Source organism: Nelumbo nucifera, chromosome 5 (assembly GCF_055504915.1).
Source record: "Nelumbo nucifera cultivar China Antique chromosome 5, China Antique-T2T, whole genome shotgun sequence".
NCBI lineage: Eukaryota > Viridiplantae > Streptophyta > Magnoliopsida > Proteales > Nelumbonaceae > Nelumbo > Nelumbo nucifera.
In genome coordinates, this window is record NC_142653.1 from 61211387 (window position 1) to 61229707 (window position 18321).

General features: G+C 41.4%; 1 protein-coding gene across 3 annotated transcripts in view; it reads left to right on the top strand.

The window, feature by feature from the left end:
* The window catches only part of MLO4 (Seven transmembrane MLO family protein), a 118818-nt gene extending 108976 nt beyond the window's left edge, over positions 1 to 9842 (top strand). For all 3 annotated transcript variants that reach the window (XM_088888442.1, XM_088888444.1, XM_088888441.1), the window contains one exon: positions 9209 to 9842. In XM_088888442.1, coding sequence (XP_088744568.1) covers positions 9209 to 9658 — 450 coding nt within the window. In that variant the 3' untranslated portion in view covers positions 9659 to 9842. The remainder of the gene's footprint in view (positions 1 to 9208) is intronic.
* The last annotated feature ends 8479 nt before the right edge of the window (positions 9843 to 18321 follow it).

Sequence of the window (18321 nt, forward strand, 5' to 3'; positions counted from 1 at the left end):
AAGAGAAGGGGGAGTGACTTTTGCATATGATCCCTTGGTTCAGCATCGCTGTACATTGTTTTTCTATCTCATCCTTCTGTAAGTGAGGGTAGTGATAAGGCCTAACAACGACTGGTGCTGAACCCGCCACCAAAGGAATACGATGGTCGCAAGCTCGGGAAGGGGGAAGGCCCTTCGGTTCCTGGAACAGATCTGAAAACTCGGCGAGAAGTTTTTCCATGGCTGCCGGTTCTGTCTGGAGTGCATGAACCTGTGGTGTCTTTTCTTTAACCCTGCAACCGTGCCATGAAACTTGCTTGCCATTCAGGTGGAAGGTCATGGTGAGTGCACTGAAGTCCCACAAAATCGGGCCTAGGGTAATTAACCATTTGACCCCGAGAACAATATCGAACCCATCCAATGAGAGTACAAATAAATCAACAAGAATTAGTTCAGAATTGACCTGTACTGGGACGTCCTTACAAATCCCTGGACTGTGAACTTTTTCACCATTTGCGACAGCTACCTGTAGTCGCGGCCGGAGTTCCATTGGTAGTTTTAACTACAGGGCTGCATGTTCACTTATGAAGTTGTGTGTGCTCCCTGAATCGACGAGAATGCGCACCGGCTGACCTGCGATCTGTGCCTGTAACTGCATGGTCTGAGAGGTTCTAATACCGGTGATCGCATGGAGAGAGATCTCTGGTTCGAATGTGACGGGTTCACCTTCCTCCTCTTGCTCATCTATGAGAAGGCAAAAAAGCCTCTTGCATCTATGTCCTGCCGAGTAGAGGTCATCACAGTTGAAACATTGACCTCTCACTCGGCGCTCTGCCATTTCTTCCCTGGTCAAGCGCTTGATGGGAGGAGTGACCATGTTACTGCCTGTACTTGTCACTGCTCTAGAGGTGGTGGTCGTGGGAGGCTTCATTTCCCGGCTGGTAGCAGAAGAGGGGGTCGTTGCTGCTGGTCTTGGGGGCACCCACGAGTTCGGTGGACGACCCACATTAAAAATTCCGCGGCTGAGCTGCAGCTTGCGCTCAAATGCGCGGGCTAAGTTCATGGCTGTGACCAAATTTGGGGGATTCTGCATCTCGACATCCACTCGCAGGGGTTCTGCTAACCCTGCTATGAACATATCCACTTGCTGGTCTGGTCGCACGGAGGATGCCCTCGCGAGGAGGGTTTGGAACTGTCGCTGGTATTCAGCAACTGTTTCGGTCTGTTTAAGGTTAATTAGCTCGCCCAGTGGGTTTCTGGTCAATGGGGGTCCGAACCGAAGAAGGCAATAGGATTTAAACTGGGGCCAATTGAGCCCGGGTTCTTCTTGCTCTAACCAATAAAACCAAAGTTGTGCTTCTTCTGTTAAATGAAAGCCGGCTAGGCTTACCTTGTCCTAGTCATTTGTCCGTTGATTCCGGAAGAACTGCTCGCAGCGATACAGCCAGCCTAGGGGGTCTCCGTTGCCGTTGTATGATGGGAACTCCAGCCTGCTGTACTTGGGGATGATGGCTGCTCCATGGCCGACGGACTGCTGTTCGCCGGAAGACTCCAGCAGATCTGGCCGGCGGTCATTAGCTGTTGTCCCTCCGTCAGAGTTCCTTTCCCTGCTAGAAAGAAACATCTCCATTAGTCGTCGCAGTTCTCGCACTTCACCTTTGATCTCACGAACTTCGGAGCTGGTCTCCACGAGTTGGTGCTCGAGGTCATGGACCCTGGAAGGTAGCTGCTCCAGATCTCCCATGACGCCTTGCTCTGATACCAAGTTGTTGAGGGCCCGGCAATAGGATCTCGTCACAGGTCGGTCCACGGGGAAAACCTCCTGTTTTCCCTTGTTCCTTCCTGCTCGTGATGAACCTATCTTGGCGCCTTCGGTGATTTGTCCAAGAGATCACCAACTCTCCTAACTCACTCTTGACCGAATAATTTGATATCTCATTCAATAATGGGGTCTCCTTAAATAGGAGATTACAAGAGTCCTAATCAAAGGGAGTCTCCTTGCTGAATAGGGAGACTTCCAGTTCTATCTTGCTAAGGATAAGATAAGCTAATCCTAATCTGATAAGCTACTAACAAGATAAGATAAGTTAAGCTAATCCTAATCTGATAAGCTATTAACAAGATAAGATAAGAGATAAGAACAATAAGATAAGAACAAGCAAAATGAGCTAATCTAATCTAGATAAGGCTGCTGTTTTCGAACTGGGTAGGATGAGCATCACTGAATCCTTGCTGTTGCTGGCGGTGGGCTCGGGTCCTGTTGCTGCCGTCGGTGATGGTACGTCTTCCTGAGGAAGGCGTCCATAACACAAGCAATCTAGGAACAACTTGATCACTACAAGGCCATCCATTGGAAGGATGATGAGGATGCTGTTCAATATGAATCTCTTAAAAATGAAACCGGGTATGTGAATTCTTGTCAGGGTTGAATCTAGATTTTGAGATAGTGAGAATGCAATTATTGGGGTGTAGTGGCATTCCTCCTATTGATGAAGTATACTTTGTCATTCAACAAGAGGCTTCCAGAAAGACTGTGATGAAGACTAAGTTAGAACATTCTGCTTTGATTTCTGCATCAAATGGAAACAAATCCTCTGCAAAGAAACATGTAGTGAGTAAGGAGAAGGAAGCTTTAGGCTGTGTTTGGTTTGAAAGAAAAGGTAGAGAAAGGAAGGGAAAGGTAGAGAAACCTGCACATAGGTGAAAGCTAAATTACTGTAGCCGAAGTAGCAGAAAAGAGAAGAAGAAGAGATGCTGGAATGTCGAACTCCACTGCTCAGTCGACAGTACTATTATTTATATTATGGTGTAGTACAATGATACAGGAAGTTACTAGAATGCCCCTGATTAGTGATGGGACACCTAGACAACTTAAAACATTAAACAGGATTAGGCCCATTAACAAAGGCCCAGTACAGGACAACTTAAACTTAAGTATAGGCTAATAAGAATTCTTATCAATCGAATACTCATACATACAAAGACTTCAATCCAACACTCCCCCTCAAGCTAAGCATGAATATCAATCATGTTTAGCTTGCCAAGCATGTCCCTAAACTTTGCTGCTGCCAGCCCTTTAGTCAGTACATCCGCAATTTGCATCTTAGATGGAGTATAAGGCACACAGAGTTCACCCGAGACAATTCTTTCTCTAACAAAGTGCCGATCAATCTCAATATGGTTTGTCCTGTCATGCTGCACGGGATTGTTGGCAATGTTGATGGCAGCTTTATTGTCACAATACAGCCTGAGAGGACCTTCAGCCTTAATGCCAAGTTCATTAAGAAGAGTTTTGAACCATAAGAGTTCAGCAACCCCGTGGGCCATAGCTCGATACTCTGCTTCTGCACTTGATCTAGCCACTACATTCTGCTTCTTACTGCGCCATGTGACCAAGTTTCCTCCCACAAATGTACAGTAACCCGAGGTTGACTTCCTGTCTCCAACAAACCCAGCCCAATCTGCATCAGTGTAGGCTTCAATTTCAATTCTATTGTTTTTCCTGAAGAGAATTCCCTTCCCTGGGCAAGTCTTCAAGTACCTGAGAATCCTTTCAACTGCTTTCATATGAGGAATCTTTGGAGAGTGCATAAATTGACTGACAACATGCACAGCATAAGCAATATCTGGCCGAGTGAGGGATAAGTATATCAGCTTCCCTACCAATTTTTGGTATCTCTCTTTATCACAGTAGTCCTCCCCTACTGATTCCTGCAGGCCATGGTTCTGTTCCATTGGAGTATCTGCTGGCCTGCACCCCATCATGCCTGTTTCCTCTAGGAGGTCAAGAACATACTTCCGCTGACATATGTAGATTCCCTCTCTTGACCTGGCAACTTCAATCCCAAGAAAATATCTCAAATGACCCAAGTCTTTGATCTCAAATTCAGAAGCTAGAAACTCCTTCAGTCTTTTTATCTCTTCCAAGTCATTTCCGGTAATTACCATATCATCCACATAAACAATGAGTGCAGTAAGTTTGCTATCCTGTCTCCTTATGAACAAGGTATGGTCTGCACCACTCTGAGTGTACCCCACTTTCTTCATGGCCCCACAGAGCCTCTCAAACCATGCACGGGGAGATTGCTTCAACCCATATAATGCTTTCCTCAGTTTGCACCCCTTTCTACTAAAGTCATAGCCTGGTGGAGGTTCCATAAATACCTCTTCATGAAGGTCACCATTTAAGAAGGCATTCTTCACATCCAGCTGATGAAGTTCCCATGAAAAATTTGCTGCTAGTGACAATAGAACCCGAATTGTGTTGAGCTTTGCTACCGGGGCAAAGGTTTCTTTGTAGTCAATCCCTTCTTTCTGTGTAAACCCCTTTGCCACAAGTCTGGCCTTGTACCTTTCAATGAACTCGTCCTCCATGTGCTTTACAGTAAACACCCACTTGCACCCAACAGTGGTCTTCCCCTCTGGCAGATCCACTAATTCCCAAGTTCTTGCTTTCATTAGGGCTTTCATCTCTTCATTCATAGCTTCTTTCCACCTTGGATCAGACACAGCCTTTGAGTACCTAGAAGGAACACGCATAGAGGAAAGAGCAGACACAAAGGAGTGATAGGCAGGAGATAAATGTGAGTAAGAAACAAAATCAGCAATGGGGTGCCGGGTGGTGCAAGAGTGGATAGGCTTACGGAGAGCAATAGGAAGATCCAAATCAGAAGTATGAGAGTTGAAATTACCTTGGATTGTAGAGACAGATTGATCCGAGTCCAACTGGTTGCTGTCATGAGGTTGAGGACCCCTTTTTCTTCTGTTGTATGTAAGTATCTCTTTTTGTTGCCTACTGGAGCCTTCAAGAACATCTACAGCATCAGGAGAGGTAACCGGCACAGTGGGAGCCTCACTGGGTTGACCCGGAATGTCACAACAAGGAGTAGGAGGAGAGGATGGAAGACCCAAGGCAGATAGGGGAACAAAAAAGGAGGGAGAATGAGAATCCTCTTCCATCCCACTAGTCTCCCCCTGAAGAGGATTCTGAGAAGACTGAAAATAGGGTTGAGACTCAAAGAACACCACATCTCTGGTGACATACTTTCTCTTGGAGACAGGGTCATAACACTTGTAACCCTTTTGTGTAGGAGAGTACCCCAAGAATATTCCATTTGTAGCCTTAGGATCCAGCTTAGTCTTCTTTGGATCCTTCACATGTATGAAACATATACAGCCAAAGACCCGAGGAGGAAGGGGAAAGTCTGGAAGAGTGGGGCACAAAACAGAGAAAGGGGTTTTCATACCCAACACCTTAGATGGCATCCGGTTTATCAGATATGATGCAGAAAGTACAGCTTGAGACCAGTATTGCTTGGGGACTTTGTGTTGGAATAGTAAGGCTCGAGCTGTCTCCAATAGATGTCTATTCTTGCGCTCAGCAACCCCATTCTACTGAGTATAAGCACAGGATGACTGATGTAGTATGCCAGCATCTTCCAGGAATAAGTTCAAGGATTTTTCAAAGTATTCAGCAGCATTGTCTGACCTGAATTGCTTAATCTTCTTATTAAACTGTGTTTCAATCATCTTGCAAAAGGCCATGGTTATCCGTGGTACTTCATCCCGTCCTTTTAACAGGTAGATCCATGTACAACGAGAGTAGTGGTCAATAAAACTGATAAAGTACCGGAAGCCATCAAAGGAAACAATGGGTGAAGGGCCCCAGACATCAGAATGAACCAAATCAAAAGGAGCACAAATTTCATTGCTGGAAATTGGATACACAGTTCTACATTGTTTTGACATTTGACATACTTCACAGGTTAGACTCTGACTTGGAATGCCCTTAAACAATTCGGGAAACAACATTTCTAATGAGGAGAAAGACACATGACCTAGCCTAGCATGCCAAAGATGCAGCTTAGCTATTGACTCCACACTTTCCGGATTACTAGCAGCAGATGCTTGTAAGGCTGAGCCGATGTCTGCATCAAGGTAGTAGAGGCCTCCATACTCATGACCGCACCCAATCGTTCTCCTTGTCAATCTGTCCTGGAAGACACAATGAGTAGGAAAAAAGGTTATACTACAGTTCAAATTTTTGGTAAGTTTTGAAACAGACAAGAGATTTGAGGTAAGACTGGGAACATGTAAAACTGATTTAAGAGAGAGGTCCTTGCTTAGGTCAACAATTCCCTTTCCAGAGATAGTGGAGAAAGACCCATCAGCAACTCTCATCTTATCCTGACCAGACAACAAATGATATGAAGAGAATAGGGAAGACATATGTGTCATATGGTCAGTAGCACCGGAATCAATAACCCAAGAAGTAGAGTCAATAGAGCCAGTGGCACTGAAGGCAGAGGCTGTACTTGATCTAGCAAGAGATGTAGAAGCAAAAGAATTATTTCTTAGACGGGCTAATGCCCTACTAAGGATCTCAACCTCACTAGCAGTGAAGCCCAATGTACCAGTTCCAGAGGAATCAGCAACCTGTCCCATAGGAGAAGAAGACACTGTTGGTGTATTTTGTGAGTTGTCATCATTGTTGCTGGCGACAAAATTCCCACTTGCCGCAGGCCTGTTATCTCTAGAAGAAACATCTCTGGGTATTGAAGACATCTTGACTGCAGCCACTGTGTAGGTTACACTGATTAAGACTAGCCGAAGCAGTTCTGAAGGTTCTGAACCAGTTCTGGAGCAGATCTGATTAGCTGAAATGATCACAGCAGGTTCTGACAGCACTCGACACAGTTTCAGACTTGCCGAGACTGTCACAGTTCTGAAACAGTTCAGTTACAACAGCAAGCAAGGAGTTATGGGCTGGTAACCGACCTGAAGCTAAGGGTTCTCAACAATTGTGCTATGTAGACTCCACTTGAACTTTGAGTACTGCAACTGTAAAGAGAGTGCCCTTCCTTGCGGCCAATACTAGGACTGCTGACATCAGTCCTCAACTAGGGTTCACAGTGCTGAACAATCTGGAGCTGGCAGCTCCCTAAGTAATCTCACAGCAGTGGTGAGGGGTTTCGGACTGATAACCACCCTGAACTTGGAGCTGTTTGCCACATTGCTATGATGGTAGAAGTGTTCACAGTGCTGGTAGAACACTAGATAGGCTTCACTTGGGCTGAACCAAAAACTGCAACAGTTCGGGTACAGTAGTGAGTGAACAGTTCGAGGCTGCAACAGTAGCAAGTGAACAGTGGGCTCTGTAGAAGAAGCTAAGTCTGTGCGAGTCTTGCTGGAGCACCGAAGCTGCAACTGTAGAAGTAGCTAAGCCCCTTTCGGCTAGTGCTAGGACTGCTGAAATCAGTCCTCAACTAGGTCTGTCCTACACAGACCTCTCTTAGTAGCCAAATAGCTACTATTTGCTGGAAATAACCTAGTAGGACATCTACTTCTGGGTCTTACTTCCCTTGAGTCCTACAACCAAGAGAAACCCTAGGTTCGAACTTGCTTTACTCTCTTACACCCCTAGGTCTTCACTACAGCAACCCAGAAAAGGAAGAGAGAAGATGAAAAGACAGCAAGAGAAGAGAGTGTGTGCCGGCTGAAACTAGGAAGAAGCTAATGCTCTGATACCATGAAAGCTAAATTACTGTAGCCGAAGTAGCAGAAAATAGAAGAAGAAGAAGAGATGCTGGAATGTCGAACTCCACTGCTCAGTCGACAGTACTATTATTTATATTATGGTGTAGTACAATGATACAGGAAGTTACTAGAATGCCCCTGATTAGTGATGGGACACCCAGACAACTTAAAACATTAAACAGGATTAGGCCCATTAACAAAGGCCCAGTACAGGACAACTTAAACTTAAGTATAGGCTAATAAGAACTCTTATCAGCCAAATACTCATACATACAAAGACTTCAATCCAACAATAGGTAGGGAAAGGTAGGCTGTTTGGTTTGTACAGGTTTCCTTACCTTTCCCTTCCTTCCCTACTTTTTCCTTCTAACCAAGCACAGCTTTAGGGTGCAAGTGGGACTTATCTGTAAAGTGTGAAGCACAAGGCTGATGGGTCTATAGCGAGGTATAATGTCTGGTTGGTAGACAAAGGGTTTATGCCCAAATGTATGGTGTTGATTATACAAAGATATTTGCACCAGTAGTGAAGATGAACTCCATATAGATTCCCTAGTCTTTGGTTACTAATCTAGTGTGGTATCTTCATCACATTGACATTACAAATCCTTTCTAAATGGAGATCTAGTTGATAAATTATATTGTACAGCCCCTGGTTTTGAGGACGGTGAGGGGATGGTTTACCACTTGAAAAAAAAAAAAAAAATCATTTTTGTGTTAAGCAGTCACCAGGGACCTGGTTTAGCAGGCTTAACAAAGTTATCTAGCAGAAGGGGCTTAAACAATGTCAGATCAATCATACCATGTTTGTAAGAAAGGGTTGGAAAATTTGCAGTCACAGTTAATGCTTTTATTTCTTGATGTGGGTGGTATAGGAATTACAGTATTTTCATAAACAGGGTCAGGACATGTAATGTTCTGCTATTACAAAGGGTCTGAATGACTACGAGAGAAATTAATCATCTCAATTGGAAGACCTCTTTTCTTCCCTTTCTCTTCCTCTATTCTCTTTCCTTTTTCTCTTTTTATTTTCTTTGTTTGCTATCTGCATACCATTAAAGATTTCTACACTTTCCTCTCTCTCATTCTCCATGGCTGCAAACAAGCTCTTCTCTAAATTTGGGAAGTCCTTTAAGCTTCATGGAGCTTATTTTTGGTAGGTTTGTTTCTTGGTTTCTAATTCATAGGCTTTATATCTTGGTAGCCTTAAATTTAACGTGTCAACATGCCCCTTTTGATTTGGTGTTATTAGAAAGGTTGGTCAAATAATATCTAAGATCCCAAAATCTTGAAAATCTAACATAAATTCTGGGCGTGTTGTTACTAAATAACTGAATAATATCATTAATAATTTCTATAGAAGTCTCTTGATTGTGAAGCATTGTCCGAGACTACATGTCAAACTATAGAAAAGATTAAGGAGGTTGAACAGTGTAATGGAGATAGGTAAATTATTTTAATTCTGAATAAAGTCTGTCATTCCTACAATTGAAGTGTTTTCCAGAAAGTCCAAAAAGGTTGGTCAGGGTATTAACCAAAGGTATGAGCACTTGTCAATGGTTTAGGTTTTGCTAACCTAGCTATCTTAATAAAAGTTCAATTCATGGTTGTACCCCAACTAAAATTGTTCATTATGGTATTGCTATTTCAATATGAGATTCTTAATGTTTGATGTTTTTCCTGTTTTAATTTTCAGATGGGATCCAAGTTTAAGAGAGCCTTGATTGCAGAGAGAGTTAGAGAGTCCCTTCATAGCTGGTGTAAGAGAGTGAAGGAGAAATCCAAGCATGATTCTTTGCATTCTCGTCCCGGAACAGCACGATCTACATGTTCTCTTGAATCAGCTATAGATGAGAGGGATGAAATAACAGTTGCCTCTGGAACTTTATCTCGGTGCTCTTCTGCAGCCTCACTAAATCAGCTCACCATAACATCTGTAGATGAGCTGCCTATAACATCTGCAGATGAAATAGTTTTCAACAGCTCTGATGAGCCCCAATATGACCAATCTTTCCGTGCTTCAAACCATTCATCTAGATTCCGAAGTAATGAATTATCACAGCCTCCATCATATGGCATAGATGATATCTCCAGTCAAGAGCTAGGTAAGGTTTATACTCTTCTAGAGTTGTTTCGGAAGACCTGACAGATTTAGGTGCTATTTGGATAGACTTTTATGCTTTTGAAATTCAAAGTAGCATGCATTTTTGCTTTTACTGTGTGTATCTTCTGCTGTGAAATGGATTGTGCAAAATGTATTTTCACAGCATGCTTTTTGTACTAGAAAGAAAAATTGGCCATGCGTTTGGGTACAGTAACAAACTTTCGTAGTTTGACATCAGAGCATACATATGCCAAACATTCTGTGCTTCTTTGTTTTGGACTCCCCTTGGAAAACAGTCATCGAATAGAACCAGGGGTGATTCTACATCTCTCTCTCTCTCTCTCTCTCTCTCTCTCTAAGTTAATGAACTTCATACAACGACCAATCAGCATCAATAATATACAAATCTCTCTCTCCAATGACCAGTAATGGGGAACAATAACATACAAATTTGTCTCTGAAATACTTATGGAGTATTTATGTTTACATTGTGAGGCACTACATCGCAAGTAAACTTACTGCATCAGAACGTTATGGTCCAAGCAAACTATCCTTGCTAGATTGTTATTTTCATAACCAAGGTCTAACCATGTGAGTGATTTTGTGGACAATACTAGGCTCCTACCACGTTGGGAAGACGTGTTTTTATCACCTCCAGATTTTTACATCTAAACCCTAAATCCTTAACTCTAAACTCTAAAGTCTAAACATTAAACCCTTAAACCCTAAATCCTAAGCTCCTAAGCCCTAACTTTAAATCTTAAACCCTAAAACCTTAAAATCTAAACTATAAATCCTAACACTTAATCTTAAACCCTAGACCCTAAAATTTAAACTCTAAACCCTTAAGTCCTAAACAATAAACCCCTAAACTCCCCTAAAACTTAAAATTAGTGTGTAAAATGGCAATGGTAGAACACGTCCACCATAGCAACTGCACTGTAAAAAAAATGTATTGTTTTTGCTGGCATGACAGTTTTTTTTTCAGGAATGTGTATGGGGTGCGGGGTGTTGGACAATTTGATCGGCTTCCAATTAAAAACGGTAACCAACCGGTATTCATGCATGTGCATCAAAAGTTTGTTTGTGGACACCCTTTGTTAGGACCTCCCCTCTATTACCATTTACCAAACTGTCAATAACTATTTGCTTGTGGCTTAGTGTGCAGGTTAAATATTTGGGTAAATGGCTAAAACTTCCCTGAAGTTTGGTAATTACAATCACCTCCCCTAAACTTTCTAGCATAGTTGCAAGTAGACACCCTTTGTTAGATTCCTCTAAAAGAGGCATGAAAATGTCCAAAACGCCCATGCAGTTACTTTTGACCAAAATGTTTATTTTCTAAATTTTCACTTCATATATAATTCGCCCAAACCCTTTCTATCTCTTTTTTGAAATAGATTTATTTTTCAAAATTTCCCTTCATATCAATCACTCAAAGGTAAAGCTGCAACTTTAAATTCTATTTTTTTTTTGTTGTTTATAAAGTTTGTGTTTGTGTTTGTGTTTTTTTTTCTTTTTTGTAGAAACCAGCCTCAATAGTAATTGCATGGGTCTTTTGGACATTTTTGCACCTTTTATTATAGGATTCTAATTGAAGGAGGTCTACTTGCAACTGTCAAAAAGTTTATGGAAGGTGATTGCAATTACAAAACTTTAGGGGAGGTTTCAGCAATGATTATAGACTTTAGGGGAGGTTTCAGCACTTTACCCTATTTTTTTTTTTGAAAATAAAATCCGAATTTACCCTTTTCGTCCATCTGACATTAATTTAATTTCTTGTGTTGTACTTATATGGGCAAAAAACTACTTCAACCAAGAACACTCACCTTCTAATGGAGATTTTAGTTGCCAGTGTCAAGTTCATTGCTGCAACTCATGGTTTAGCAACTTGTAAGAGAAAGAAAAAAAGAAAACTTTGATGTTTATAATATTGGAGTTATTGCAAACTATCAAATCTTTTCCCAAAATTGTCTTTCTAGCATAGTTGCCAAAGTGACACCTAGGTGGGCGCCTAGGCGACACCTAGGTATCTAGTCGCCTTTTGGGGCTCGCCTCACCCAAACCCCAAGTGGTTTATATACCACTTATACAAAGTTATACAATGTTTCATATGTTTTTATATTTTTAGCATATAGTATTAATATAGGCATGATAGACTATCATTTTATTATTTCTTTCACTAAATAATATCTTTTATAGTTAGCTTCTTGTTTTGTTATGGTTCTGAGTGAAAGGAAGGTAAGAACCGAGGAAAACTAACAGAGTTTGAATGATGTAGTGTTCAAAGTCTTAGGCAAGGAACACCAACCAATCACAGAATCCAGGAGGTATGCTCTTCATCTCCTCATCCTTTGTCTTCCCTCCTCCTTTTGGAACAAAAACAAGGGCTCCTCCCCTTCTTATTTTTCTTCTTCTAGAACAAATACATGGGTTCCCCCCTTCCTTTCCTTCTTCTGGATAAAAACAGGGGCTCTGCCTCTTCTTATCTTTCTTCTTCTTCTGGAACAAAAATAGGAGCTCTACCCCTTATTTTCTTCTTCTAGTACAAAAATAGGGCTGAAGCCCCTTCTTCCTTTTCCTGGTACAAAAACATGGGCTCTGACCATTTTTCTTCTAGAACAAAAACAAGGGCTTTGCCCTTAAGTCTCCACCATTTTTTGATTGTTCTTTTATGTGCTTTCATTTTCAAAAGACAAGAATAGGGGCTCCACCCCATATTTTCCACGTTACAACCATTAATTTTGTCTTTTTACTTCTTTTCCTACAATAGAAAGAGGGGATCAACCCCCTTTTTCTATCCTTTTTTAGACCTTAAGTGATGCCTAGGCATGCGCCTAGGTGACTAAGCAACTAAGTGCTCCCTTGTTGCCTAGTTCACCTTGGCGCCTTGAAAACTATGCTTGCTAGTGAAGTGAGGTTGCCTTCTACAACAAATCTGATTTGCACTTGAAACTGAACAATGGCGGAAAGAGTTCTGTAGCTGTCCAGAAATCTGAAGATTAGTTTAATACTGTTGCAATTGTGCAATACAAGAAGCAAAACCAGATCTGAGGTCCCCAATCAGCCATTGTAGCCTGGTTCTAGATTAATGACAGGTGCAAGTTTAACATTCGATAGTGAAAGAACAAGCCCAAAAGAGGGGGCAAGCAACAATGAGGTAGGGAGAGAAGAGAGCTTTGCTTTGTTGACAACTCTAGAATAACCTCTTCACTAAATGGGGTTCCTAAAAAAAGTGAACTCGTTGAGCGATCAAATAGAACTATGGCCAAAACGTTATTAGACTAATAGGACAAAGTAAATGATGCTAGAATATAAATGAACAATAAATGTAAATAGCAATAACAATAAAAGTAAAGCAGTTACTCCAGTTAGTCTTGTTAGTGCAGTTAATAGGTTAGTCAAGTTAAAAATTAGTAATTGCACTAGTTGTCCTTGTATCTTACATAAGTAAAGGAAAAGAAAGAAAATAAAGTGCAAATCTACAAGATCTCATGGTTTCAAGTATTACAGTTTTGAGAAGAATAAACACAAAGAAAATGAAAAAAAAAGCACAAAGAAAATGAATTGCAAACTTGAAAAGAAAAGAAAAGAAACAAAAACAAGGGAACAATATTTTTTTAGAGGTTCAACCAACCATGCTTACGACCTCCACCTCAAGCAATCACTAACGTTTTTGCACCAACTGATTAGACTTCCCGATTGCCAACCAATCCTTTATAACCAACAAGGCTTCATAGGTGCTTACAATACTTGAACCAACTGGACTTACAAAGGTGCCAACACGACCCAAACCAGCAAGGCTTTCACGTGCATGCAATACCTACCTACTCAAAGATCTTCACTCATATATCACAGGAACTAGTTTACAACAAGGGGAACCTCTCATTAGGTAGATATAATAGTTTATAGCTCAAACTAACTCAGTTGCTAGAGTATTCACATATACTCAACTCAAGGAGGATGATCCCAATAGATGGGTGAGAAACAAACTCAGACTTTTCAACAAAGCTTACTCTAACACTGGTGAAGCTCAAGGATCTCCTCTAAAAGACTCTAACCCTAGCTTGCTCTCTATCTGAAACAACTATATACAATATGTATGTAAAATCCCTATTCAATTCTAGGTTAAAGTAGAGAAGAAGAAGAGAAAGAAGAAGAAGAGAAGAAGGAGAATAAGGGTTCGGCCAGATTAGGAAATCAGTCCACCTCTAGCCGACCCACTTGTATTTATCTCCAATAACATAGTTAAAAGAAAGACCATATTGTCCCCCATAAGTGATGGGACACATAACTTAAACTTAAATAAAATAGACATTTCACTCTCAAATAGATTAATCCAAATGACCAAAATACCCCTGATTTGTGTATTCTAACACTCCCCCTCAAGCTGGAGAGTATATGTTATATAGTCCCAACTTGTCACAAATATAATCTAATATGCCCCGAGACAATCCCTTTGTAAAGAGATTGCCCACTAATTTCTTGAGTTCACATGAGATGTAGTTATCACTCCACTTATCACTTTCTCTCTCACAAAGTGACAATCGACCTCAATATGCTTGGTTCTCTCATGGAAGACTGGGTTGGAAGAGATGTGAACAACAGTTTGGTTATCACAGTATATTCTCAGGGGTTTGTCAACCGAGAACCCTATCTCTTGTAGCAAGTTCTTCAACCATACTAGTTCACATGTGGTATGAGTCATAGCTCTGTACTCAGCTTCTGCACTACTCCTTGTCACCACTGTTTGTTTCTTGCTCTTCCAAGTTACAAGATTGCCACCAAGGAAGGTATTATACCCTGTAGTTGATCTCCTGCCTGATATAGAACCAGCCCATTTAGCATCTGTATGCCCTACTATTTCAAAAGTCCCTCCACTTTGGTATAGCAAACCACGACCTGGAGCACCCTTCAGGTACCTAACAATCCTTAAAACTGCTTCCCAATGAGGAATCCGAGGATGTTGCATAAAATGACTCACCATACTCACAGCAAATGATATATCTGGTCGGGTAATAGTCAGATAATTCAACTTTCCCACTAACCTCCTGTATCTTCCAAGATCATCAAACTCTTCACTTGCATCAACACTCAACTTGACATTAAGTTCCATAGGAGTCTCTGTTGGTTTAGCACCTAACAGTCCAGTTTCTTCAAGTAGGTCATGAACATATTTTCTTTGACATAAGTTAATTCCATGCCTTGACCTTGCAACTTCTATTCCCAGGAAGTACTTCAGCTTACCCAAATCTTTCGTATTGAAGTGGTCTTATAGGAATTTCTTCAGCCTGTCAATCCTGTTACTATCACTCTCAGTTATGACAATATCATCCGCATACACCACTAGCAAGATTTTCCCATCTTTTGAGTCATGGCTGAACACAGAATGGTCTACTTGACACTGTTTCATTCCAAAGTCTTCACTACTTCATTGAACCTGCCAAACCATGTGTTTATACCCTTTCTGTGTTCAGAAACTACGGAGGAGGGAGAAGAAACCACAATATCCGAGAAAAAAGGAACTGATTCAAAGAAGGTGACATCGGAGCACACAAATGATTTATGGAAGTTAGGGTTATAGCACTTATACCCTTTCTGAGTCCTTGAGTAGCCAAGGAAGATACACTTAGTAGCTCGTGCGTCTAACTTGTCTAAACCAAGCCCCAAATTTTGAACAAAACAAACACATCCATAGACTCTTGGGGTGAGAGAAAATGGAGACAATGTGAGAAACAACACCGAGAAGGGGGATTGACTTCCAAGGATGGACATGGGCATCCGATTAATGAAAAAATAGGATGTGAGGACAACATCACTCCAAAAATGCTTTGGGACATTCATATTAAGCATCAAAGACCGAGCAGTTTCAAGGAGATGTCGATTTTTCCGTTCAGCTACATCGTTCTGTTGTGGGGTGTAGGCACAAGAAGTTTAATGAATTATCCCATGGTGCTCTAAGTATTGCTAAAATGGTATTGAGGTGTACTCTTTGGCATTATTGGAGCGAAGAATTTTAATATGAACACCAAATTGGGTACGTATTTCAGTATAAAATTTTTGAAAAATAGAAAACAATTCACTACGATCTTTCATAAGATAAATCCATGTCATCCTTGAAAGGTCATCAACAAAAATTACAAAATGTTTATAGCCATTGTATGGCATCACTTTGATCGGACCCTAGACATCAGAATGAACTAAAGAAATAGGACTCGAGACACGACTATGAACTCTTGCATTAAAAGAGACTCAATGATGTTTCCCAAGCTGACATGACTCACAATCCAAAGATGAAAGATGACTCAAGGAAGGTACCAGCAACTTCAGAGCCTTGAGAGAAGGATGACAAAGTCTGTAGTGCCATTGAAGAGGAGTAAGAGACGACTGAAAAGCTACTGGAGGGCCACCACCATCAAGGTAATACAATCCACCTGCCTCATGCCCTCCACCAATCTTCATCCCCGTCTTGAGATCCTAAAACACACAAGAAGAGAGATAAAAGGTTATGGAACAATTAAATGACTTGGTTAATCTACTAATAGACATAAAGTTAAAGGGGAACTTGGGAACATATAAAACAGATGATAAAGACAAGGAGGATAGATCAACATCACCAACACCACAAATGGGAGATGTGGAGGACCGAGAAAGAGAAGAAAATACATTAGGAGTCCCAGACATATGGTCTGAGGCTCCGGAGTCAATGATCCAGTGTGAAGGCTTGAAAGCCAAGCAAGTCATACCTTAATGGGCAAGGGTAGCTGTGTTCTGCTGAGATGTCTGAAGGAAATGCTCATATACTGCACGGGGTACACTCACCATCTCCTTCCCAGAAGCACCAGTAGATGTGGAGGGGATCGGGTCAGTTTGTTGACTCTCAGTAATTGTACCACTACCCTTAGTCACAGCATGGTTAGCCCAAGTGTTGGGTGGACCATGTAAATCATAGTAGAAATTAACCGTGTGCCCCTCTAATCCACAGTGTGTACACTTCCTAGGGGCATTACTTCTTCCTTTACCACGATCTCCCCCTAAGTTCTGACCTCCACTTCGGCCACCAGCACGGTTAAACATGGGACCACCACGATTACTTGAAAGTCCACGACCACCACCACCACCTCTATTTCCACGGCCTCCCCCTCTAGTCACCACAAAACCAGATCTGTCTGAGAGAGAAGAATGCTCTATAAACTCAATAGATGTCCTCCTAAGACGGGTAAAAACTTCTTCAAGTGAGGGAAGAGCAGACCCCCCCAGTATTTGTGCTCGAACAGGTTCATATTCAGCCTTCAAACCCAACAGAAACCTTATCACATCAAGTTGCTCACACTGTTGTTGATGAATCTGAACATCCTATGTCAAAGGATGATACACATTGAGCTCATTTCGGATATTCCTCAAACTTGCATAGTATTCCTCCAAGCTTTGACTGCCTTGCTTCAGATTAAAGTACTCTTAGTACAACTGATACACTCTAGTTGTATTGTTTTGTCCGGAGTACAGTTTCTTAGCATGATCCCAGATTTCTTTAGTTGTATCTAGGAACATAAAGTTCACGCTAATTTTTTGGTTCCATGCTATTCCACAGCCATGTCATTATTTGTACATCTTCCTGTTCACAGTCACTAAACCCTGGAGAATCAGATGAGGGTTTCTCCTCTCTCACATGTTTTACTTTTTTCTTGGCCTTTAAAAACACCTCCACAGATTTTGCCCACGGCACATAATTCTCACCATTCAACTTAATAGATGTCATTTGAACATTTAGGTAATCTGGAAAAATCATAACGCCTGTTTTATTGTCATTCCCATCTCCAATCGATGCCATCTTAACTAATTCACCTTCAAATATTCAGCACGACCTTACGCACTTCCACAAAACTTATCTCACTTTCAGCACCACCAACTTCTTCAAATACACATTGCACATCAAATACAAATACTGAAATCACTCAGTCATTAAATCAAAACCTGTATTGCACACTGCAGAACCATTCACACACCAAATACAAGGGCTGAAGTCACTCAGCCATTAAACCAAACACAAAAATCTGTATAAACCCCACCACACGACACAAGGTTTCACTTTCAACTATTCAGAATCATCCACACACCATTCAACACAGTACAACCACCACCACACCATTGCTGTCGTGAACTTCAGCAATCGAAAAATCCCACTTTCAGCACACAAGTGAGGTAAAAACAGAGAAGAACAAGGCTGATATGCATACTAATCACTTCAAAACTCCACAAAAAAATATTTTGAACCAAAACACAGCATTTACAGTCCACTATTTGGGCAAAGAACAGAATTGCTCATACCTGTCCACAAACAGCCCTCTTCGTATCACAGAATAGAGGGCATCTAGTACACAACCTCAACGACCACCACCACAGTAACTAGAGGCATACTCACCTCCAAAACCACAAAACGACCACTCCTTTTTGGCCTCTTGTTGAGATTCCACTCAGGCTAGAAGAAAATTGAAGAAATCTGAAATGGTTGGCGGCAAACCCAGGAAGAAGACAAACAATGAGGAAAGAAGAAAAAAAAGGAAAGAGAACTAGGTTTTATTGCTCTGATACCATGTAAAATCCCTATTCGATTCTATGTTAAAGTAGAGAAGAAGAAGAAGAAGAGAAAGAAGAAGAAGAGAAGAAGGAGGAGAAGAAGGGTTTGGCCAGATTAGGAAATCAGT